Genomic DNA, 24627 nt, shown 5'->3' with positions numbered 1-24627 from the left:
GAAAGCCTGAAAGGTTATATGGCACCACTCTAGAGCAAGCAACTGCTAACCTGAAAAGGGGACTACCACCAGAACAGGCACGCAGGACTTCACACTACAGTCAGTTCAGGCTCAGTTCTTGTTACAAAGGAGAGCAAGTTGCCACCATCTGATGATTTGAAATAAAAGCATCAATGAACTGCAGACATGACTTCAGATTCTGTTTCTCAGAATGAATATGGTTGGGATAAGAACTTGAATCTTTGAGGAAAAAGTATTGTCAGAATAACTAAAAGTAGCCATTTTCTTAATTCTGCTTGAAGTCCAATACAAACTACAAAGATACAGCAGACAGGAGTAGAAATGACAATTCTACAGCAGACAGGAGTAGAAACGCCAAAGATACAGCAGAAGAAATGACAAAAGATACAGCAGACAGCAGTAGAAACGACAAAGGTACAGCAGACAGCAGTAGAAACGACAAAGATACAGCAGACAGAAGTAGAAACGACAAAGATACAGCAGACAGAAGTAGAAACGACAAAGATACAGCAGACAGAAGTAGAAATGACAAAGATACAGCAGATAGGAGTAGAAACACCAAAGATACAGCAGAAGAAATGACAAAGATACAGCAGACAGCAGTAGAAAGGACAAAGATACAGCAGACAGGAGTAGCTTGTACTGTTCATTTTATAACAATTAGAAAATAAACCTGGATACTGACCATGAAAATGAGATGGTTAAGCACTAACACTTCTCTTCCAAGAATAACACAGTAACTGGAAGAAAACAAAGCGTCAGTCACTTTAATATTCGGGGAGTATAATCCTGCATTACTCTCACTATGGATAATAAAATTAAGTGAGTTTCATTATCATGTTAAAACGCCGAAATTACTGAACTAAAAATACTGAAGAGGCATAGATGGCTTAAAACAAAAGGGTTATATTAGAAGGGCTGTAGTTAGTAGGTTGAGAGAGGTTCTCCTCTTCCTCTACTCTGTCTTGGTGAGGCCACATCTAGACTATTGTGTCCGGCTCTGGGCCTCGCAGTTCAAAAAGTACCTCAGGGAACTGCTCGAGAGTCCAGCGCAGAGCCATAAAGACGAGGAAGGCCTTGGAGTATCTGCACTGGGAGAAAAGCCTGAGGGACCTGGGGCTCTTCAGCTTGGAGGAGACTGAGGGGTGACTTCATTCATTACAAAGATACGAAGGGCGAGTGCCGAGAGCACGGAGCCAAGCTCTTCTCATTGATGTCCAACGATAGGACATGGAGCAACGGGTGCAAGTTAGAGCGGAGGAGATTCCAAGTGAACGTAAGGAAAAACTTTGCTCCCACTGCAGCTCCACGGAGCTGCCTCCTACCCATTCTGCCCGGCTGAGGGCAGGGAGCGCTTAAGAAGCTGCTGTCATTCTCCTGCCGTCTCACCCCGCCCCAGCCTACAGAGACACCTGGGGGTTTTCTTGTTCCTCTTTAAGCGGCACGGGTGCAGAAGGTCCCCTCCCTCCACCCGAGAGGAGCGCAGGCCCCTGGCGGCCACGCTCCGGCACCTCGCCACGGCTCACCTCAGGCGCCAGAGGCCTCCGCAGCGCCCGTCCGTGCTTCCCGCCACCAATCAGCTGACAGGAAGGGGGGCGGCGCCGCCAATCGGCGGAGCGCACACTGAGCCGCTCCCGCCCTCCTCCTCTGCGCAACCACAACCAATGGCAGAGGCCCTTGTTGGCTGCCGGCTGGCAGCGGTTGCTAGGCGCAGGCTCCGACTGCAGAGCAAGGTCGGAATGCGAAGCGGCGCAGGGGAGGCTCTCCGCAAGCGAGTCGGACATCGCGCTTGGGGGTTTATTTAAATCCCACTCTAGCATATTAAAAACCAAACAAACCCACACAACCCCCCCAGTACATCTGGATTATTTACATACTTCACACGGGGGTGACAAAACCTGACACGGCAGGCAGATGGTGTCAGCCGATGTCACAGCACGCTGGTGGTCCTACAACACTAACCCCTGTGTGCTTGGCAGCTTGGTCTCAGCCTTCCTCAGATCTCTGTCCAACCCAGACAGCAGGCAAGCTAGGCACGAGTTAGCCCAGGCCACAATTTCTAGGATATAAACAGATTTGGTTTTCTTAAAGACCTTGGGCGCTGTCATTTATGGAAAGAGTAAGTGCTGGATTGACAAGTTTAGCAATTCAGGCATGCAGAAGCATTCTGGCACAACAGCCAAACCTTAATTCCTTCTCTGCCACAAAGGCATCTGCTGCCTCACCTCCGAGCTTGTGCAACCTTCAAGGAACGCCCAAGCAGTGCACCACACACCTCTCCTTCAATGCCACACAGCAGCTGTTGAGGTAAAGTCCTGCTTTCGTGTATGTAAGAGCAACCAGGTTCATGCGTGAAGCACAAAGGGTTCAGCCTTCCTGTGTCCACCAAGCTGCACACAACCACTTCAGTAAGGCTGAAACCTGTCACTCCTTTCATTAAAAGGAAATTCAGCTTTTGCCAGTCACCCTCAACACTGATTTCTTTTTTTGATCTTACCCTGATGGCAAGATACCTTCACACTTATTTCTTAGGTCCTTCTCAACTCTTTTAAAGTGTTGCTAAAAAACACTAAATGATCAGAGCTACATTAAAAATACATATGCTTTTAAAAAAATCCCCTTTCTACAGTTTATTTTGTACAGTACTTTTTTGTTTTAAAACAAACTTTTAGACCAGTTCCAAGCTTTCAATGAAGGCTGACTGATCAATAAAGTTCCTGATCCCATGAACTGAAGCTGACCAATCATTTGAAACACAAAGAAAAAAGTTAAAGCATTTTCTTAGTGTTTGATGAGATGGTGCAAGTTCCCTACACCTCCTTATCACATCTTCCATGTTGCATTTTTTTAACATCTTACTCTGCAAGACTCTGGAAGAGTTCACTGAACTCAAGCAAAGCTTCAACCAGAAATTGTTAATAGTCATCATTTTGCTGTTTGCTTTTCGTGACTATATAAAACTTCTTTTTGGGTGTATTGCTGACTCACTCCAGAAACTGAGCAAGCCTGTAAATCTTGCCCAGTTTCACTGGAAATTGTTTATGAATCCCATCAGCTTCAAAAAGTTTTCACTGGAAGCAACATATGCCTTTTTATAAAGATTTTTTGTTTCAGCCATAATTGAATTGAGTGAATGAAAACCAGAGACTTCTTGTTTTCCAGTTCTTCAGTCCACTTTCACAGTTTTCTCCAAATTTAGGCACCACAGACTGGGAGTAGTTACACTATAATGTCATTTGGGTTCTTCCTAAACTCCACTTACACTCATGTTAATTATTTCGATGATAGTATTTTCAACACACTGGCACAACCGAACATCAGGGTCCATGCTTGCAACGTCCCTTGAACAACTTTTGCTAGATGAATCTTTACAAAGTCCTGACACTTGATGTGGTTTCTCCTTTAGTTGCTGGAGACCTAGAAAATTAAGTAGAAGCAGTGAAGTACATCTAAATGAATAAATACTTTTTAAAAACGATTATGAAACCACAAATGTCAGGCACCAGGTTTAGCCCCATAGATGATTTCTCTAGACACTACAACTTTTCTTTCTCTACAATCAACATCCTTTACTCAAGCCTTTCATCCTTCAGCTACAATGGCAAATTCTGTGCACAACACTTGCCTGCAGGGATACAGGTTGACATGATACAGGCAGGGAAACAAAAAAGAAGGCAGGCAGCACAAAGTTGATGAAAAAGGGATACTTCCAGCCCATTTAGTCTCCAGCAAATCCACCTATTTGTTTGGGTTTGATTTTTTACATAAGTTCCTTCTACATTTACAAGACAACAGCAGTAAAATTTATACTGCGTTCCAATTACAGTCAAGCTTTTGAAACGAGAACAGCATCTTCTCCCTGGGACCACAGTGTTACCTTTGAAATACAAAGTGCTTTACTTACGTGTAATAATTGGGTCAAAGTCTCTTGTTTGCGTAGCAACATCAGAGGCACAAACTTGTCCTATCTGTATCAGCAGAGACATAATATCCTCATACAAAGGAGGAAAGGCTTGACAGAACGACACCAAACAAGGCAGGGTTGGCATAAAAAAAACATAGCGCTTTGACTGGGTTAAAACTGCAAAGGAAAAGGAAATTGTTAAGTAAAAAGCAATCATTATAAAAATCTAGCCAATAATTGCTGTTACTCTTACAGTCATCACTCACATAGTGGCATTTAGACAAAACTACATTCAGTCTAGGCAAAGAATTGTAATTTACACAATAGTGTATGCAGAAGTTGCTGGAGTGCTTACCTGTGAGCAGAGTTCCCATCACATTGATGGCTAAACGAGCCACACTGAGAGATTTAGGCAGTGCATACTGAATACACAAGAATGACAGTAACTGGATGGCAAATATCTGTTAAGTAGGAAAAAGGCAAGAGAAATAAGCAATAAAGTTACAGATTATTTTGTACTTCTAAGCTAAAGCTTTTCATGTAATTTACAAGTTAGTAAATACTATTTTACCAAGGAGGAAATTAAAGAGACAGTAACACAGAATGGTAGGGGGGCTGGAAGGGACCTCCAGAGACCACCTAGTCCAATGCCTCTGCTAAAGCAGGGCCACCCAGCAGGTTGCCCAGTCAGCGCTGGAATCTCTCCAGAGGAGACTCAGCCTCTCTGAGCAGTGCTCCAGCATCCTCACAGCAAAGTTTTCCCTTAGGTTCAGATGGAATGTCCTGTGGTCATTTGTACCTGCTTGCCCCTTGACCTTTTGCTGGGCACCACTGAAGAGTCTGGCTCCAGTATCTTAAGACAAATTATCCTTGTCCCTGATTTTAAGAGCATTTAAAGGCCTGGCCTTTAATTCATGGTAACAGCCTAGAGATATTACCTTAACATCCCAGGCACGTCTGAACAGGACCTTTTTTAGTGATCTTTTTCTCCCCTTACCCAATAGTTAATCAGGGCTAGCTACTGACAGTGACTCCCAAACCAGGTGACTGTACAGTACCTGCTTTTCAAGTTCAGGCTGGGCAATCAGCTCTGGTATGAAATCCAGACATATGTGCATCGATGGAATCCCTGCCACTGTCAGTGCCAAAAGTTCACATGGATAACCCTGTGTGATTAACAAAACAGATGTGTCAATGTGTCAAAAGAGTTTTAAACATTCTCTCCTAATTAAGATTTAGATCTATGTTAATGTGTTATTTTTTCCCCCAAAACAACACACTTCTATATCTCTTTTGTTCAGAATTATAAGGAACAGGTCCATAGCCCAAGATAACATCAGGCAGGCTGGGTGACAAACCAAGAATCTGAAACAGTTCTTTATCCTCGAGATTCAATATATTATTTGCACAGGAAATATCCCTTCACCCCCAGGCTAAACCAGGCTGCAGTGATCCTTTCCTTCCACGCCTTTCCCATTTGCTCCAAAATTCACCATAGGCCCAAACTTGCTTATTTCACAACTGCACACCATTATGACTTTTTCAGTCAATCAATTCCAGGTCAAGAGAAATTAACTGCTTTTAAGGAGACTACCACCTGGCAGTGGGCAATTTAACACACACTAAATGCACATTTATATTAAAAAACCTTGATAATCTTTTTCCTCTATTTTTTTGAAGGTGTACAGCTGCTTTGGCAAGGGCAACCTTTCTCCTTTCACTCAGAAGATATAAAGTGTGCCCTAACAAAAAGGAAAGAAGATGTTTACACTTGAAGCCAAATTGCAGTTTTGAGTAATGGGTGACCACATTTCAAAACATGGTCAGAATAAAAGTAAATCACGAGAGATATGGCACAAGGAATTATTATTAAGCCAGTTTTCCTTGGCCTAGAAATGGACAAACTATCTGGATATAATGAAGGGCAGAGATACAGACAAAACATGTCTTTAGTGATGAGAAACAGGCATGGTTCAGGTGTTCTCTTCATAGCAACAAGAGTTTGAGCACTGAAATACGGAGGAAACATAAGCACTACAAACTTGACAAGAAGGGAAGCAGAAGAGCAGGACACAGTTTCTGAGAAACACAGCAACAGCATTCAACATCCATTCACCACTTCACTTAGCTCTTTCTTGACCAGAGAAACCATGAAAGAACCAAAATAGTGTAAAACAGACCTGGAAATGAACTAGCTTGACTATGTTGGGGTCAGCTATATACATCTGATGCAGCAGGCAGCAGATCAGGCACTGGACCTCTCGAAGATTACACAACAAGCTATCTTCTTCTGGCTCAGAACTCGTAGGGCCTGTACTACCATGAACACTCTTTAGCAAACTGTGGCAATTACTGCTCTCAGCTTTCTCTTCTTCTGTAGGTAAGCAGATCTCTAGAAGAATCTGCACAGCAGCACTGTCCTGTGAAGAGATCAAACAACAGAACAGGCATAAAACCCTCAATGAAATCAAAGAGATCAAATACAAAGGAATGACAATTTTAAAAGTGGAAGACTGTCAGGTTGCTAGAAATTTTACCTATAGATTTTTTTATGTAAAAGCAACTTAATTAAAAAAATCACAAGTCCTGTATATTAGAAATATCCCAATGCTTTCTATGAAAAGAAAAAAAAATTGAGTCCAACAAATAACCATAACCACAGATCAAAAGACTCAGTTCAGTAGAGTCTTGTATTGTTTCAAAATAAATACTCAATGGTCCTTTAAAGCATCCAGACCACTCCAAATGTGCACATGGCCATGTAATTCACAGTAGCCAGAGGAGACTACACTACTCAAATATGGAATGTTATACTACCTAAAAAATTACCTTATAATAGGAGCTATCTATGTGACATTCTTCCAGACAGAGGCAAGGAAGAGATAGTCAGTGAAACAGGATTAGTCAAGTTAACTGTTCTTCAGCTTCACACTTAACAGTGCTGGCTGCTGCTCTTAAATAACAGTTCAAATGATCATGCGTAGGTTTGTCACATTCATTCATCTTTTACTGCTCCAATTTTAAGCACAGAAAGTGCCTCTGGTAACACAAAGGCAAAAGGGCTAGTAAGCATAACTTTTCTGCACTAACTCACAGAAAATTACACTATCAAAGCAATTAACCAAGATAGACTAGAAAAAAAGACCACAAAATTTAACAAGAAAGGGGTTGTTTACATGGTAACAGAAGTCAGTAAACAAAGAACTAAAAAGGTCTCCCTTTAAACCTGTTTCTGTATTTCTGTTCTATCACTGTCTCACATCATTTCATATCCATCTTTTCCCCCTTACCTGAGCAGCAAGCAGGGCATTTTTTAATTCTTCCCTTGTAACTTCTGGGGCCTCTGGACCCATTGCATTGTTTTGGGATGGCCTAATGTCCTGCTCTGCTGTTTCTTTTAGATGAGAATTGAGGTAAGCTTTTGAAGCAAGAAGATATCCATTCAACATGTGCAAAGTTATATCCATCAGGGGAGGACTCCTGATACAGGAACACAGGAAAAAGGCATTTCAGTAGGCAGAACAAAGTAAAAGCACTCCTCAAAGGCTCATTTGGTTGTGGTCTGGTTCATACTACAGCTATTTACCCTAGCAGAGCAATGCACTGAAGATCGCAATCCTTTTTACTGCCCTGCCACTCAGCCCTAGTTCTCTCATGCACAAACATGTAAGTGTTCACCATACAAAACCAAGGAACTGCTAAAGAGACTCATTTCTGGTGAACAAAGCAAATCCAAAAAGTGTTGCCTGTATGTGAAATAAGGAAAAAAAAATACTGAATAATGGGGAAGAACAAGGCAGACAAATTCTGAACTGCTTCCACCACACTAAGACGGTAGTTTTCAAATCACATTGCATTCTAAATCTCCCAAATAGTTTTAGAAACATAGGATTTTCAATTTGCATTCAGGGATGAAGGGATGTGCAGTTAAATATTTCACCTAAGGGCTGGGGATTAAAGATGTCATCAACAGAAACTTGAGGACTAGCTGAGTTGTAGCAACTCAAATGAAATTTGGATTCATAGCTCAATTGCTAAAAAGGCAAGGGGGACAGATGTGTGCAAAGAACAATTCAAGTTGACTATTAGCCATTTATTATGAAGAATAAAAAAGAGGGGAAAATAAATCACAACTGACAAAAAACATGAAAAATAATACACAAGGAATAAAGCTAGAGGCTAAAGTGCATTTAACTGTGTCTCTTCAGAATAACAGATGCAATTTTCTTCATTACTTTGAAAAGGCAAAGTTATAGTTTATGAATTCTGACTTATTGTTTGCACTATTTCATACTCTCCCTAAAAGCTCATCCATTCCTATCAATATGGATCATTTTCAATACTTCTCTCAGTTGATTCTTCTGCATCAGAGCCACAAAGCAGCGTTACACATCCTCCTCTGTCATCACTGACATTTAGAAGAACTAATATCCACGTACTACTGAAAGACTTTCTTGGCAAACTGAGCAAATCTACCTTTGTCTTATCCATCAAACACCCACTGGCAGAAAGTGCTATCCACAAAAAGATGGAATACCTACAAAACCCTCTGTTACCCAGAAAGACACAAGACCTACAGGCCCGTGAGGGATGGAAGGAAGGCAGGGCTACAACCTCAACCACCACCACCACCACGTGGCAGCAGTCATTTAGAACATGCTCCAGTCTCTGTTTAGAACAAATCCACACACACAAATCTAAAATGGATGACTTGGGTACAAATCTCAAAGTCTCTAAAACAGACCTTGTGCAACAAGACATCTGACATGCAGTAACAGCAAGCACAGTTCAGTCAGACCTCAGACCTATAAGTTTAATATAAAGATGGAACTTAGAAGCTCCCATCATTAGTTTGAAAAGAAATTTGGAGGCACACAAAGCTTTTAGACATGTTCTGTGAAAACACCTTTATGATTAGCATCCACTGTGGATGTAAGTACCACAGAATACAGAGCTAGAAGAGGGAGATGCTTACCTGTGTACTCTCTGATCGCATCTTAGCACAATCAAAGGATCAATCATCAAATCATTCTGAGTGTACTTCTGCCGTCGGACTATTTTGCCTGAAGGCTGCAGAGCATTAACAGTCATCACCCATAACCTAAAATGAGATTGTTTTAAAGATTTTTCTATTATCTAATCTGTAAAAGGATAAGGATCACATAAGCAACTGCACACTCCCTCATCTCAGCTTTTTCTAGGCTATCAAAGAGCAAAACCCTCACACTTTACTTGCAGCCCTTGAAGTTAATCAGGGTATTGTTACCACCTTACACTCACTGCAGTTACAGCAAGCAAATGTTTTGCTGCAATAGAGCATCCACTTCCTCATAAAAGGCATGCTCTTACCAGAATGTTTCACCAGTAATTCAATGTAAACAATGTACACTATAGACCCATGCTCCTACATTTGAAGCAAACTGGTGACTTCCTTTCCCCTTAGAAAAAAACTCCTTTCGTTTTAAATGCAAAGGTTAAAACCACCAACAAATCAAAAAGGAATACAAATCCAAACACATTCTGTTCAGTCACAACCTCCAGTTTCCCAAACAGAGGAACTGTGCCATTATTTTGGAAACATTAAGTGGCATTCCACCTATCTGCAACACCAAGCTGAACTATGTTCTGAACCCACCTCCTTGGCATCACAGTGTTAAGAACCATCCAGAGTTTATTGACAGTCTGAAGAATCCTCCGAGGAATTCCAGCATTCAGCAGCTGATTCATATTCGATGTCAACACTTCTGCATATGGGATCAATTCACCAGCTGAGAGAAGTGTTAAATGTTCCAAGATCTGCATCAGCTGGGTGTGATTTCCAGGCAGCATGGAAAATGCTATGAAATAAAGACAAGGGGATCTTGGTGAACCTGGATTTCTGACCTCTCTTCTGACTTGCACCAGAACATTTTTGTTAGGCAATGCAGAACGACCAAATGAATTAAATGGCTACACGCCTCCAAACCCACTATATTCCAGCATTATTTGGAAGAACATTGCTTACTTCAGGTGAAGTTTTTTTACCTTCCTGAAGCTGTTTGGGAGAGTGGTTCTTTGCAGTGTTTGTAAGAAGCATCCTCCTCAGTAAGGCATCAGTGCCGGTGATGTGCTCCTCACAGATCCAGTCCTCCACAATGCACAGGTGAGGGTAGTTAGTGGCAAGCAGGCGTAACAGTGCAGAATGCAAACCTTTAGGAGTATTAAAGTACACAGCTTAGATCTGAGTAGCTGCATTTCACTTGAAGATGTTTGTGCCTATGGTTTCAACAGCAGATCTCAACTGAATCCCTACTGAGAAGTTCAGCGAGCTTTCACGTTTGCAGCCTGACATTCTAACTCCAAGAGAAACAAGCTGCTTTTTGGAGAAGTGGGAGTAACTCAAGTCTGGAACAGTTAAAAATTCGCAGTCAAATCCTACTCTAAAACCCACTCTAAAAAGAACTGCTTTCCTCAAACTTTCACCATTACCCATCAAACAGACCTGTAATCCCACTGGTTACTACTGAGATTGTAGAAGAGAAAGGAAAGCACTCTATGAAACACATGACAGCCACAAAGCTGGGAACATGCTCAGCCCATGCATGTTAGACATTCACCTCCCAGCTCCTGCTGCAGTCCCTGTGCCTGCCGGATGAGGTACTTGATTGGAATCTGATCCATTAGTGCTGAGGAGTAAGACCTGGGTTTCTTCTGCATGGCAGCTATGAGGGAACAGGACAAGAAACCACACCTATAGTTACAGCTGGAAAAAAAAAACCTGTTTCCCCAACTGAATCAATGAAGAAAATGCAAAGCCCTTGTCTCTATATTATCCAGGTAAAACAGACGATCCCAAGTACCACACCTCATTCCTGGTAAAGTATGAAATTAAGCTCTTTGGGTAACCATTTCTGTGAACATTCCCAGTTAAAAGTTTTCCCAGTATTTACATTTGTTCACAAGATCTCCAAACTTTTTGGATTGTTTGGACCTTTTTTAATCTGGAAAATAAATTCTTCAACTACAGAGCTTTAGCAGAAACTTGATGTCTCAAATTTCTAGAGCAGTGCTGCATTCATTAGAAGAATCTTAACTTCTTATGCTGAGCTTGAATCTCACAGCAATGTGAATTTTGGATGTTGAAAAGATTCCTCTGTTGAACCTAATTTTCTGTTTTCCACTGATGCACTCACACATACCTAGGATCTTTGTGTTTGCCAGAAGTGCTTCTTCATAGGACAGGACGTAGTAGAGGACAAGCAGCTGTGTTGTGATGCTGTAGCGCTGAGAGCCACGACTGCTTTCTCCCTGCATACCAAATCACATACAAAGGTCATGCTGCATTCGTGATTCCTGACAACAAAAAATCTGAATTTACCTGCAAATACCAAGAAAGATGAGGCAGTAAAGCCCCATTGTTCACATCAAAGGACATGAAAGAAGGAAACAAATCATTTACCCCAGAAAGTCCCTGAAAAACATTTAGTATCTCTTGTTCTGTGACTGGCTGATTTGTGGCCTCTGGATTGGATTTAGACGCAGGAGTAAGAATAGAGTTGATGTAGACATCAATAAGAGGAAGCAGCTGAGGATGGAGTGGAGTGGTGGTTTCAGAGAGCTGCCGATAGATCCAGTCCTAGAAGCAAACCATCACAGGTTCAGTTTCAAAGCTGAAGGACAACTTCTTTTATCTGCAAGTAGGCTAGTTTTTAACTAGCTACAAAAAACTAACTCAGTGAGGCTGAATTTGGAAATTTTATCAGTTCTGAGTTGGGCCTGGTCATAAAGTGTGTATCCTGGACCCCACTCTGCAGTTCCACCAGGAAAACTTGTCCTGGCTGAAAAACATAACAAAAAAATATAAAAGGAGAAACTTTTTCACTATGAGAGTGTCAGAGCCCTGGAGCAGGCTGCCCAGAGACCTTGTGCCATCTCCTTCTCTGAAGACTTTCAAAACCTGCCTGGATGTGTTCCTGTGTGGCCTACCCTAGGTGATCCTGCTCTGGCATGGGGGTTGGACTTGCTGATCTTTCAAAATCCCAAACACTCTGTAAGATACCATTTTGACTATGATTCTGTTAAGTGCAGACAATGGGGAAAGAAGAAAATTTTCTTATTGGTTTAACTTCATTACATTGTGATCTAAACCAGAGAGCTAAAAGTGAGCACCCTGCTTTAATACACAGCTTCTTCTTAAATCACAAGGTGATAGGCTATAAGAGCCATCAAGAATTACAATCCTATAATTCAACCATAAACCCAGCCTGTAAAACCCAGTGAACATTGTCAAGAACAGAAACAAGATGGAAGTCCTACCTTAATGGATACTTTGTGCTTGGTGAAGGAGCGACTTTTCAGAAGCTGGTAAATGCAGTGGATAGGCAAAAACCCAGTGATGTTAGCACTCAGATTTCCTGTCACAGGCACACGAACTGCATGGGCTGTAACAACCTGAAACAAACTCATCATCATCAAGACAAATACTACAAATTGCCAACTTATCACAGCGCACAAGCAGCAGGTGGTAAAGCTGCACAGCAACACTGGTTCTGACATATTTAATTTGGGTTGTTTGGAAGCTGAAGAACACTTCCATGTAGTTTAATACAGCATATATGAAACAGTAGCACAGGTACTGTATTTGTGAACCATTTCCTGCCATCACAAAAGATTATGTAACAGTGGATAGATTTTCTCCTTTGCTTCCTCATTACTTAAAAAAGCAAGTGTACAAAAAGCATAACCACATCAGAGTAGAAAAAAAAGACATGCAAGGCTTTTTAGTTCCAGTAGGCCTTGGACACTTCCTGTAGACCAAAGTGAAGTGATTACAGAGGAAGGGAAAGGAGAGGGGGAGGAGGGGGGAAAGAGAAGGGGAGGAGGGGGGAAAGAGAAGGGGAGGAGGGGGGAAAGAGAAGGGGAGGAGGGGGGAAAGAGAAGGGGAGGAGGGGGGAAAGAGAAGGGGAGGAGGGGGGAAAGAGAAGGGGAGGAGGGGGGAAAGAGAAGGGGAGGAGGGGGGAAAGAGAAGGGGAGGAGGGGGGAAAGAGAAGGGGAGGAGGGGGGAAAGAGAAGGGGAGGAGGGGGGAAAGAGAAGGGGAGGAGGGGGGAAAGAGAAGGGGAGGAGGGGGGAAAGAGAAGGGGAGGAGGGGGGAAAGAGAAGGGGAGGAGGGGGGAAAGAGAAGGGGAGGAGGGGGGAAAGAGAAGGGGAGGAGGGGGGAAAGAGAAGGGGAGGAGGGGGGAAAGAGAAGGGGAGGAGGGGGGAAAGAGAAGGGGAGGAGGGGGGAAAGAGAAGGGGAGGAGGGGGGAAAGAGAAGGGGAGGAGGGGGGAAAGAGAAGGGGAGGAGGGGGGAAAGAGAAGGGGAGGAGGGGGGAAAGAGAAGGGGAGGAGGGAGGAAAGAGAAGGGGAGGAGGGGGGAAAGAGAAGGGGAGGAGGGGGGAAAGAGAAGGGGAGGAGGGGGGAAAGAGAAGGGGAGGAGGGGGGAAAGAGAAGGGGAGGAGGGGGGAAAGAGAAGGGGAGGAGGGGGGAAAGAGAAGGGGAGGAGGGGGGAAAGAGAAGGGGAGGAGGGGGGAAAGAGAAGGGGAGGAGGGGGGAAAGAGAAGGGGAGGAGGGGGGAAAGAGAAGGGGAGGAGGGGGGAAAGAGAAGGGGAGGAGGGGGGAAAGAGAAGGGGAGGAGGGGGGAAAGAGACGGGGAGGAGGGGGGAAAGAGAAGGGGAGGAGGGGGGAAGGACCAAAGAACAACTCTACACTTCAAATACCTGTTCAGTGAAAATCTCCTGTGTGAAGATTGTCTTCATTCTGCTGAGCGAGCTGGGCTTAATAACAATCTGAAACAAAGAACAAAGTACTTCTCAGTACGAAAGTTAGAGCTTTATTTACAAGAGCTGCAAATTTCTTTTATAAACTTGATAATTTTAAACCCTTTGAAACTTGTCTTCAGTGAGATATCAGGAAAATATTCACATCTATGCATCAAGCATAAATCAGGTGTTTTCAAATGTCACCGTATCTTCTTTATCCCTAAAACCCATCCACCCAGCTTTTACATTTGCTCAGATACTGTCTCATGCTTGAAGTGCATTAGCAAACCTCAAAGCTCTTTATATCAAAACTAATACAAGAGTATAAATACAGAGTAAAAAGTTCATTTGAACAGAAACATGTGCAGGGAACAGTTGAGACTTTACCTTCATTCCCAAGGTGGAGCAGACCAAATCAATGATAGCACTGAGCTGATTGCTATGGAAGTACATAGCTACCAAGAGAAGCATCTCTCCAAAAGAAGCAGACACACCAGAAATGCTAATGGTAAGAAAGAGGAAGAGTTATTTTCCAAGAGGATATAAGTGAATGTGAAATGAGGGGAAATATCAAAAGCAAAGGCTACTCTCACCTTTCAAAGTAAGCTTCCTCCTTAATCATCCAGCTAAGCCACATTACCATGAGTTGCTCCTGTTCCGGGGTGCTGCACAAAGAAAATCCAGAAAAGGTCCTTCTCTCAGGAACAACCACTGGTTTTACTAGCAACTACTAGCAGAAAAGCCAGCATTTGAGGAATTTTAGCCAGGAGACTTTCTGTCACTTTCACTTCAGCATCAAACAGCTGATAAGCACTGATATTTAGCACAAACTTTAGCCCAGCTGTCAGGCACTCTCTTCTACTGAATGCACACAGCAGAAAGGTACATCCACTGCATATCCCTGCTACCACTCTTTTCAACAGGGTCTCTGAAGAATTTACTCAATCACTTGTTCCATAGACAAGTGAACTAGAAAAGCCTAGCCTAGCCTCCAAAACCACTCAGAACTAAGCTCCTCTCTTAAAAGTTTTGCTATAAGCGAGAGGGAGAGGAGAGGGCAGTATCAGTTTACTGAAGTGTGGGACAATTCCCTTCTACCAACTTAGGAAGACTTACAGAAACAATTAGGAGAAACTTAGCAGCTCTGGGTAGGTCACTGCCTTAACAGTGCTCTAACAGCAATACCTTTCCCTAGTTCATCTTTACTGAGAGGTACCTGACAAGAGTGGAGAAGGCCAGGAGCATACAAAAGGAAAGAGACACAAAGCGAACACCAGCTGGAGTTGCAGGAGGTCGGCTGGTCATCAGCTGCAGCAGCTGCTCAGCTTCTTCATCAGTTGGCCTAAAAAGGACAGCAAAAGAACAAACTCCAGGTTGCCAATTTCAAAGTGAAGAGACTTACATTTTTTGTCTTACTTAATCTGTTTATCAAGCTGCCATCAATAAACAGCTATCAAGGTTAACTGCCAATTCTCTATGAACCTCAAAATCTGTTGAGGTAACAACAATGAGGAAACTTCCCCAGGATATAATCTTATTTATTAGTACAAAACACCTAAACTAAACCTAACAGTGCACGAAGATGCTACATCAGCACTCACTAAAACGTAAAAGGACAGAAGCTCTAAATTCATGCAGTGCATGTGGCTTGAATTTTCAGCTGCTTTTTCATCTCACTGCCCCAACCACCTTGGCCTTGACTTCTTTTAACAAGTCAGCAGAACTTATTTTGCACCATTAGAGAGCACCTCACTTCCTGCAATATTTGAGATTTACAGAATCAGCAAAGTTAACAAATCTTTACCATTAGAATGAAAAAACTTTTCTGCTGAGAATAATACCAGCAATTAAAACCCATGCCTGTCTCCAGAGACCTTAGCATTCAGTGGTATTTGCTCTCTGCACTATAAACTTCCCTCAGCTGGCAACTCCAGCCCTCAGCACATGAGAAGGGCCTCTCCTAGCACTAAAACTGTCCAGTCCTGCCAAGGCTTTTTCAAGGACACAAAGGCTCCAGAAGTGGCCAGAGATATCAAGCTCTGTTGAAGTGGACAGAGTGTGAATAAAAAGCACTAAAACATTCCTCACTTCAGCCCAGCAATTCCCATCAAAGCGCAATAGAGACGCAACAATGCGCTGGCTTTCACCACGTGCTCCTCCTTCAGTCCTGAGTACACAGACACATTTGGCTCCATATCAACATCTGCTTCTTCAACAATGTGTGTGCTGCGAACCGTGGGGAGGATTCCCATGAGCTCCAGGAGCAGCTGCCTCCTCATTTGCCAAAGCACAGAACTGATATTATCTCTTTTTCTCTGTGTAAGAGGTTAAAAGATGAGAAGGACAATGTAAAATTCAGCCCATCAAACAATATATTATGCAAGAGCTGCTGTAATGCTGAAGTCAAGGGAAAAACAGAACGGGGGAAGAGAAGGCTTCTTTAAATGCAATTTTCAGTACCAGGACAAGAGGCAACACGTGATCCTATTACAACAGCTTACTACATCAAAACACAAGCTTTAACTACCTGAGCAACTTAAGATGCAACTTGTGAACACTGAGGATGGAAATACTTATCAGGTAAACAATATAAACTTCCAATTCCCTGGTTTTCATGTCTAAAATCCTGTCAGGAGAACAACCAGGGAGGGCTACTTCAAGGGCACTACTTACAGACCCATGAGAGACTGTCTTGCAGAGATTGGTCCAAGACACATAACAGGGTTTCTGTGCATTCAGACAAGTGTGGGCGCTCACAGTCAGAAGAGTTACAGCAAGCCATGAGAAGGATTTTTCTGTAAGCACAGCATTCAGAGTTGTTGTTCTTACCTGTTGGCCATTTCTGATGAAAGTTCCAAACCAAGTCCGAACCTTTGCATTTGTTCCAAGCAGCAAGCCACTCACAAAACACACCAGGTCACTTACTCCATCTTCTGAAGACTCATTTTTGGTGTGATCCAAGGTCAAAGCCACACCAAGACCTGGTAGGTGACACTCTTCCACCTAGGTAAAATGATTGGGCTCAATCATGGTTGTCATTTTTAAACTCCAATAAGGATCATAATTAAGGTTTTCTTGACAGACTAAGGCCTGACTCACCACCATGCCTCGAACCCTCAGAGCCTGGGAAGGGTTCATCTTGCACAGGTGGCGAAGTGCTTCCGTCCTCCGTCGGCCTCCAACGCTCTCCTCATCCTGCCGCTCACCATTCTTAATCAAACCTCTGCAGACTGAGCACCCAACAGAAGGAGTGAGTCCTCAAACTACCACAGGCAGCCTGAACTCTCCAACAGAAAGCCACATGAACACACAGAGTCAAGCCACTTTGTTCAGCCCATTGTGATTTGTTAGCTGGGCCACACAAACCTTGTCTGGGTAAGAACTCAGGACCTACACTAAACAGGCAGAATAAGGAAATGGTCTTTTTCCTTGGAGAAATTACAGAGTCATTACCGATCCATGCATTATCCAATTACTACTCATCCTCTATCTAATGTAAGCTGTGTGTCTGGCAGCCCTGGGGACTGAAATCTTATTGTGAGGCAAGGGATGCAGAACAGACACCAGCAGTACAAATTTTTCACCATGGAATATGTCTCAGATGAAGGAACAGGGATTATTAGCAAAGCTAGACCGGGTTCATAGTCCCAGTCACTCACTGCCTTTGTAACAGTGACCTACATCAGAAAAGCTGCAATGTGCACACAAGCAGTCTACAAGAGACTGCACAAAAGGGTAAACAGCATGGTAAAAATGGGAGCCCATCAGGATCTCTAGGCATAAATACACTGAAACTGCATTCCATGAGCCAAACACTCTCACATTCAAATGTCTCTGGAACATGGTTTAGCCCAAAATTAACTCTACTGATAGAAATAATTTCAAACCTCTAGAAAAAGCTAATCTGGACAAGAAGAAACTGTAACTCACCCTCATTAAAGCTATCAGGAACATTGGCCACCAGAAGGCAGAGGAACCAAGCTCCATTTTTAACATGCAACAGAGCTTCAGCCACATCAACTATTGGCAGCAGCGAAGGCAGCTCTGCACAAATAAAGAGGGGTTTAAAAGTCAGTGTTGGGCTGTGAAACAAGTTTTTGTTCAAATAACACACTTACATGAATGAAGATCAGCCTGTGACCTGCCCCTCTTTCAAACAGCCAGACAGCCCAGATTAACCTTAAATCAGTCACTACAGCCCCAAAAGTTCTCTCCTTACATTGGTAAGCAGCCAGAAAGTACTGTAAGAACAGAATACTACACCTGCTTGCAAAATGCAAAGGACATCTGCTGCCTCTTCCAGATACACAGGACTCTCAAAGAGCTCAGAAGACTTGAGAAAAAACTCCCCATTTGATTCCGACACCTACAAGACATCATTTATCATCACTGAGCATGATTTATGAAGCCATTTGTCTAATCAGTCTCTCATGGCTTTAAATTCAGCAGATTGAATACATTAAAAACTGTCCCAAACGTACAGCTGTAAACACAGAATAGGCAAAGGAAAAAAGTGTCTGGAACAAGAAATAATTGCTAGAGGAAACACTTCCACATGGCTGGTGTCATTGCTTCCTTCCAGACAAAAGAGAAGCAGCTCACTGACAGCTCTGAAAATGTGGTAAGTTTACACAAGGAAAATAAATGCTGGGGGGAGAAGCAAGGAGGTGGGGAGGGTAGGAGAAGTGCAGTGACAAATATCGTGCTGCAAAAGGAGAAAAGAACAGGATGAAGAAAAATATCTTCATTTTGTTTTCAAATACGACTTCTGCATTGATGCATAACAAAATCACATCATATGTGAGTACAGCATAACAGAATATACAGACTCTATATCACACTAGCAAAGGCTACCCTCGTTTGCTCTCCAAGGAAGCTGGGTTCATCAGGCTGCGATAAAGCAGACACAGAGCCACCGTTCTGTCAGATGGGGCCTGTCAGGAACTGCAGAAGGATACTCTCACACACACCACAAACAGCGGCAGACAGCAAATCAACCTACTCAGAGAGCATTTTCAGTACCCTAAAACTCCCTAATGCCCAGCTCTAGAGGAATTTACCTTATTCATAATCGCCAGTAACTCGCTGAGCACCAGCCGGAGCCGCCGGGGGGAATCGCTGTGCTCAAACTCCAGGGTCAGCCCGTGCTGGAGCTGGGACACCAAGATGCTTTCTCCACTACCTCCTCCAAGCTTGTGCCTAACAGACAGTTAAAACCAGCAAGTGTTAAATGCCAGCACAAACGTTTTATCGGTCAAAGGAAGATGATAATTCCTGCCAAGAATTCCTCTGTCGTGCCAATGACATGGAGAGTCTTGCAACTGTAGTCCATAATGAAATCGAGTTCAGCAGGTTATCAGAATTCTCTGAGGAGCAACAGTGAAGAAACAACATCCCCCTGACGTGTCTTTTCCCCTCAGGCAGCCGGCCCAGTCCCTACCCATGCCACCCTCCGCCTAGGCAACTCCACGCAGGAACATCACAGACCCCCAGCCGCGGGGACAGGCCCCGGAGCCAGGCAGCGAAACCCAGGCCAAAGCGCGGGGGTTTCCTGGGGGCCTGCCAGGGGACACGCACGGACAGGCCAGCCCGGCGCTTCGGAAAAACCACACCGCAGCTTTCCCCCCAGAAGACGGGATTGATTACCGGAGCTGCTGCTCTTTGCTGGCATCCTGCTCCAGGGCGTGGAAGTCCACGGACAGCAGAGCCACGATGGAGTTGACCGCCTCCACCCCCGACAGCAGCCGCAGAATGAGCTTCTTGTCCTGCGCCCAGCTCTGGCTCTGGTCGGCGGGGGCGCAGAGGGCCATGCGCACCAGGCAAGGCAGCAGCAGCCGCAGCTCGGGGTCGCTCAGGGCGGCCAGGCGCACCACGTCCACTTTCTGCATGGCCTCGAAGGCGTAGGGGCTGACGAACTGGAGGCCGGAGCACTCCGCCATAGCGGCCCCGTCCCGCAGCCGCTGAGCCCTCAGCCCGCGGCGTCGCACTGCGAACGCGTCACGGCGGAGGCGCGCAGGAAGCGAGGGCAGGGGCGGGCGGGAAGGCGGAGGCTGCGCTCTGCCGCCCCTCTCCCCGCGCCCGCGGCCCGCTAAATAAGGCCACTCCGCAACCAAGGCTTCATGAATAATTTATTCCATTTGAAATTTTTTTAAAAAGTATAAACCTTTTTCATTTCCTCAATCACAATTTGTACAACTCAGTGTTTATGGCATTCGGCAGCAATAGTGTTTTTGTTCCTTAATCGCTTTTCACGGTGTTCTCGTTTGTCGGTTTTTTGTCACGATAAATAACGGCGACTTGGCCCGCGGCGGGCGGAGGCTGTGTGAGAAGGCAGAACAGCTCCCTCGGCCTGCCCCAGCCCTGCTGGGAGGGGCGCGGAAGGCGACATGTCCAATAACGAGGCCCCAGGCTGCGTCATCCCAAGCCCAGCGCTCTGCAAGGTCCTCACATCCAGTTTACGCTTAGAAAAACCCAAACAACCACACAACAACGAGAAGAAACAAAAAAAAAACCAACCCAGCATACAACCAACCTAAAAGCTAGATTAGCAACGTCCTGACAAAGTGACCCTGAGGATTGTGGTAGGTCCCAAATCCAGTTTTACTGTAAATTAAGCTTTGCTCCATTGTAAATAAAAACTACACCCAGAAATGATCATTAAAAATAAAAACCAAACGAACCAACCTTTTAGTACGAGGCATAATCCTGGGTCCTTTACTAAAAACCCCAAACCTTCCCAGATGGAGGCTGTTGAGGCAGTAATGTTGTACAACATCACCCAAGGAACGAATTCCAGCCAAAGCCCAGCTCCAAAGGCTGTTTCATGCAGCACTGCTATCCAAACCGGACTGATATGCTGTGCCACACTGTTGTACAGCAAATTACACGGTGCAGGAGCCTACTTTAAAAGACATTTTGCTCTTTTTTTTTCCTTGAAAGCTTTAAAATAATGCAACAGAATGTTTTTGATATCACAGTATTAACAAACAGTGCTCTATTAAAGACGTCCGCAAGTCTTCGCAGCAACACATGAAGTTAAAATTACCACTGGAGGTAAATATAGAAAGACAATAATCTGCCCCATAACTGACAGCTAAGTAGGAAGGTAGCAGAAGATTTAAATATAAATTCATTTTATCTTTCATTATCTTCAGGAAATGTTAGAGCTAAATGTTACAGCTACTTGAAAACATTAGGGTTGTTTGCAAGTACAATTGGTAGCCTGCTGGTCTGGCAACAGGGTTTACAGAAATTTGATTCAAAGAGCGAGTCAAAAGGTGACTAAAATGGCTTAAATACAGTAATAGCTGGGTTAAAATAGATGTTTTTAATGGGGGGGGAATGGAAAGATCTCATTCTCCTTTCACTGGATACTTAGAGGAGGTAAACCTCCACAGCTACTTAACAGCACACTGCCAGGAGCAGCCTTTTCTTGCAGTATGAAAAGCTGTAGCTGAAATTTTCAAATGTTGAAGCTTGTACTTGCTAAAGAACCCAAGATATTGGATTGTGATGGGTCTTATTTATGAACCAGGTATTACGTGCACTTAAAGGAAAGTAGCTAACAAAAAAAGTATGCCCAATGTAGTAGTTGGCTCCATGGTGGCTGGCAGGTTTGATACGTAGGTTGCCGGCTGTGGCTGTCACTCCAGAAATGTCCCTTTCCATCTTTTCTAATGGTTACAAGATTATAATTTAACAGCATTCTGGGGAGGCGAGGGGGAACTGGCAGCTTTCACAGTTGGGGGAGTCTCACAGGGAAGCTGTGGTCCAAGTAACAGAACACAGTGACACCAACGGTCAGGCAGTTGATTCACTTACCTTTATGAACACAAAAAGGCCACATCAAAACCCAGCTTTTGGAACTTGGCTAACTGAGCCCGGGTTAAAAATGACCATTTAGCAACAAAGCTAACAAAAAAAAAAAAAAATGAAAGAAAGAACCTCCAAAAGATAGGACATATGCTTTGAAAATTCCAGTTTTAGGAGCACTTTTCCACTTGAAAAAAAGAAAACTATCATCTAAATAAGAAAAAAAAAAATAGAAAAAGCCCTTCTGTAAGACCAAAATGTGCTGTTTCATCTGCGGTGTGTTACCAAGCAATGGGCAGGCCCCACTTTTTTTTTTTTCCTTTGTTAACCTCTGTTTCTCAAAATATGCTTAGTTCTGATTGCACACATGTTATTTTGAAGAAACGACTGAAAATTTTCATCACCAATTGTACAATTTCTTTATACAAAACCCAAAACAAAAAAAAAAGTTGCTATTATTGTATATACATGATTCGAGGAGACTGTTTCTATGAAAAAGATGCTCTCAGGCAGGTATTCTGAGCTTATGAAACATGATTTTCATCAACACAGTTAGGTTTTGTAAATGCAAGCGAATTCTTCCTTGTAGAGGATTCACAGCAGGTGCACAAATGGATCTTAAAACTTGCTCTTTTACAGCTTTAGACCAGCGAGACATGGACAGTGTTAAGACCCAGGACGTGGGTTAGCGCCACAGGCTCAGGCGAGCGCTGCAGGAGTTCAGTTTTTATCTGGCAGTCAGATGAGGAACCCAGAAATAAAAGCAAATGCAGTTTGCTCTTCAGCACCCGTAGGGGCTATTTTAGAGCAGCATCAGACATTTGGCATGTGCGAGGAGAGAGGAAGGAAACTGCGGAGAAAAAAGGGTGACTGCAGCTCGAGGGAGAGGGTTAGGAAAGCCTTGTGGTTTGTCAGTCCCTTCCTTAGGGAGGGCGAAGCCTCCTTGGCACATGCCCCAGCCAGAGCCTGAAGAGGGAGGTATGGGGAAGGCCATACACTGATACTTGGGACCTTCACCACAGTGCCAAAAGTACATGGAAAAGGAAAACGTTCAGGGTTTCGTGCTGTTGGGTTTTTTTCTTTTTTTTTTTCCTAGTGGAATAAAATCTGAATACCAGAATTCACTGAGAATCTATATACACCACAATTTAGTTAAACACACACCAATCTTAAAGTCAAGATTGACTATTTTTGCATTTGTAAAATGGCTAGAGCTGGGCTAAATTTCAGCCTTAGATGAGACTTTGGATAAGATCAGAGTTTTCTGTGTGTTCCACCTCCAATTCACATGGAAGAAAACACAACAGTGCCAAGAACATCTCGGTAACAGTGATGCACAAGAGATATCCTTTGTAATGTTAAAACTTGTGTTCTGGAAATAGATCTGAGAATCTAGCCACAGCCCTGAACCATAACACAAACTTCAACTGAAGAGAGTTTATTCGTTTTATTCTCACTACAAGTTAAACCACCTACAATATCACTTAATATATTGCCATTGTTACTCTGTAAAGGTGTGATATAAAATGCTGTAAGACCCGGTACCTTTTCAATTTATATAAACACAGTGAACTTCATTACTGTACATGTACTCTGCAACTACAGCTTAGCTGTAAATCCCCCACACACAATGGTATGGACATTAACCCCTCTATCCCCATTAAACTGTACATCAAGACAATACAAATTTACTGTCCCCACCCACCCCTTACAAAAAAATAATACTCTAAAAGCAACCTACTGCAACTTTTAATTAAGACGATTACATATATTTTAGACCAATTGCTTTAAAGCAAGAAGGCAGTATAAACCTTCTAGGAAAATTTTTATAAAAGAGGTTAAGAAATATAAGACAATTTATACATTTAAAAACTTACAATAAATAAGAGATGCAGGCATTTTTGAATACTAGATACTATAATCCAATACAAGAACATCTTGATGTTCTGAAGCCATAGGTTGAAACTTATTGTTCCTCGTGTTTCTTCTCATCTCCATGCTTTGAATATTCATTAACCATAAGACTGGGTACTATGGCTCATTACTTTTCACAAATACTGTGGCTGGGGAAAAAATGGTTAATTTTGCTACTAAAAATGTTATAATACACTTTCTGATCATCATTCTAAAGCGTCCCCCATAGTCAGTGACTCAAAGACAGTGGGACCGTGGGTGCCCCTCTCAGAAGTCAAAACAATATTTGCTGGAAGTAACAAGATTCATACCCCATCACAAACGACTTGCACTGAGAAGAATTAACTTAGTCCTGCAGTGAAATATCCCTTTTCCTCATTTTTGTCTTGCAAAATTCAGATGAAGATCACAGCATATTCATGATAAAGTTATACAACTGATTCAGCACCACAAAATGAACTGGGAGACACGACCGTCTGTCCTGGGTTGCAGGATCACAGGTTAGCCAGGAGAGTGCATTGTACTGTTCCAGAACAAACCTGAAAATAAACAAGCTTCCATCAAGCCAACAGATTTTTCCACCAGGATTTTACAGCCCTAATTTACAATAATCCCATTTCTCTGGCATTAAAAACATCACATAGTTTTGCCAACAGTTTGAAATAACATGCCTTCAGCACTGCTACAAAGCTAAACTTTCTCTCAGTGGGAAATTGTCATTTTAATTCTCTATGCTTAACCAATGTCCAGAGGGTCTCATATAAAAAAAGAAAAGAAAAGAACAAAAATATCTGATGTTTTCTCAGCAAGTGCCCTCTGCTTACAGGAGCCTCTCTGACTCTCATACTTCAGCATTTCCACATAATTATTGTGCAAGATTCTGGCTTAACTGCAACTATCTTCCATGGAAGCATCATCTTGTGTTACAACCGAAACTTTCTTCTAGCTTTAGGAACTCATTGTCCTTCAAATATTTTCAGTTGTAATCAATACTGATTATCTAAAGAAGGGCTTAGAGATGTTTGCTTGCACTGCTGTGTGATAAAGCCTTCTTTATACTGAAGGCACTTTATACTGAAAGCACAGCAATTTATATTGTCTGTGACTACTAAGGATATCAGCGGCTCAAAGAGAAAGCTAACAGCAAGAAGAGCAAACAAGCAGCGTCACTGCAGCAGTACTGCCATCAAAATGCACAG

General features: G+C 43.2%; 2 protein-coding genes across 2 annotated transcripts in view; both read right to left on the bottom strand.

The window, feature by feature from the left end:
• Nucleotides 1-2625: 2625 nt before the first annotated feature.
• On the bottom strand, nucleotides 2626-19677 carry INTS2 (integrator complex subunit 2). The gene is made up of 24 exons (XM_064166781.1): nucleotides 19349-19677; nucleotides 18763-18901; nucleotides 17966-18068; nucleotides 17633-17746; nucleotides 16802-16932; nucleotides 16532-16705; nucleotides 15791-16017; nucleotides 14919-15044; nucleotides 14296-14367; nucleotides 14090-14204; nucleotides 13661-13729; nucleotides 12221-12355; nucleotides 11364-11540; nucleotides 11104-11212; nucleotides 10522-10626; nucleotides 9950-10114; nucleotides 9561-9762; nucleotides 8901-9026; nucleotides 7216-7405; nucleotides 6106-6345; nucleotides 4984-5091; nucleotides 4281-4386; nucleotides 3926-4102; nucleotides 2626-3438 (listed from the first exon to the last, which is right to left on the bottom strand). Exons 1-24 carry the CDS (start codon nucleotides 19639-19641, stop codon nucleotides 3269-3271), a joined length of 3573 nt encoding a protein of 1190 aa, XP_064022851.1. The 5' UTR covers nucleotides 19642-19677; the 3' UTR covers nucleotides 2626-3268.
• Nucleotides 19678-19818: 141 nt separating this feature from the next.
• The window catches only part of MED13 (mediator complex subunit 13), a 59284-nt gene continuing 54475 nt past the window's right edge, over nucleotides 19819-24627 (bottom strand). Inside the window, exon 30 of the mRNA XM_064165836.1 lies at nucleotides 19819-23967. Within this exon, the coding sequence (XP_064021906.1) occupies nucleotides 23835-23967 (133 nt within the window). The 3' untranslated portion in view covers nucleotides 19819-23834. The remainder of the gene's footprint in view (nucleotides 23968-24627) is intronic.

This window comes from Pogoniulus pusillus, chromosome 27 (assembly GCF_015220805.1).
Source record: "Pogoniulus pusillus isolate bPogPus1 chromosome 27, bPogPus1.pri, whole genome shotgun sequence".
NCBI classification, from domain to species: domain Eukaryota; kingdom Metazoa; phylum Chordata; class Aves; order Piciformes; family Lybiidae; genus Pogoniulus; species Pogoniulus pusillus.
Note: the sequence above shows the minus strand (reverse complement) of the source record. Positions and strands in the feature narration are given on the sequence as shown.

Excerpts from the sequence above, each read along its gene's own strand:
- INTS2 (XM_064166781.1), bottom strand. The coding sequence starts at position 19,641 with ATGGCGGAGTGCTCCGGCCTCCAGTTCGTCAGCCCCTACGCCTTCGAG. Across the intron at positions 5,092-6,105 it reads TCAAGCTAGTTCATTTCCAG|GGTTATCCATGTGAACTTTT; the intron begins GTCTGTTTTACA and ends TTAATCACACAG. Across the intron at positions 4,387-4,983 it reads AGCCTGAACTTGAAAAGCAG|ATATTTGCCATCCAGTTACT; the intron begins GTACTGTACAGT and ends CCTACTTAACAG.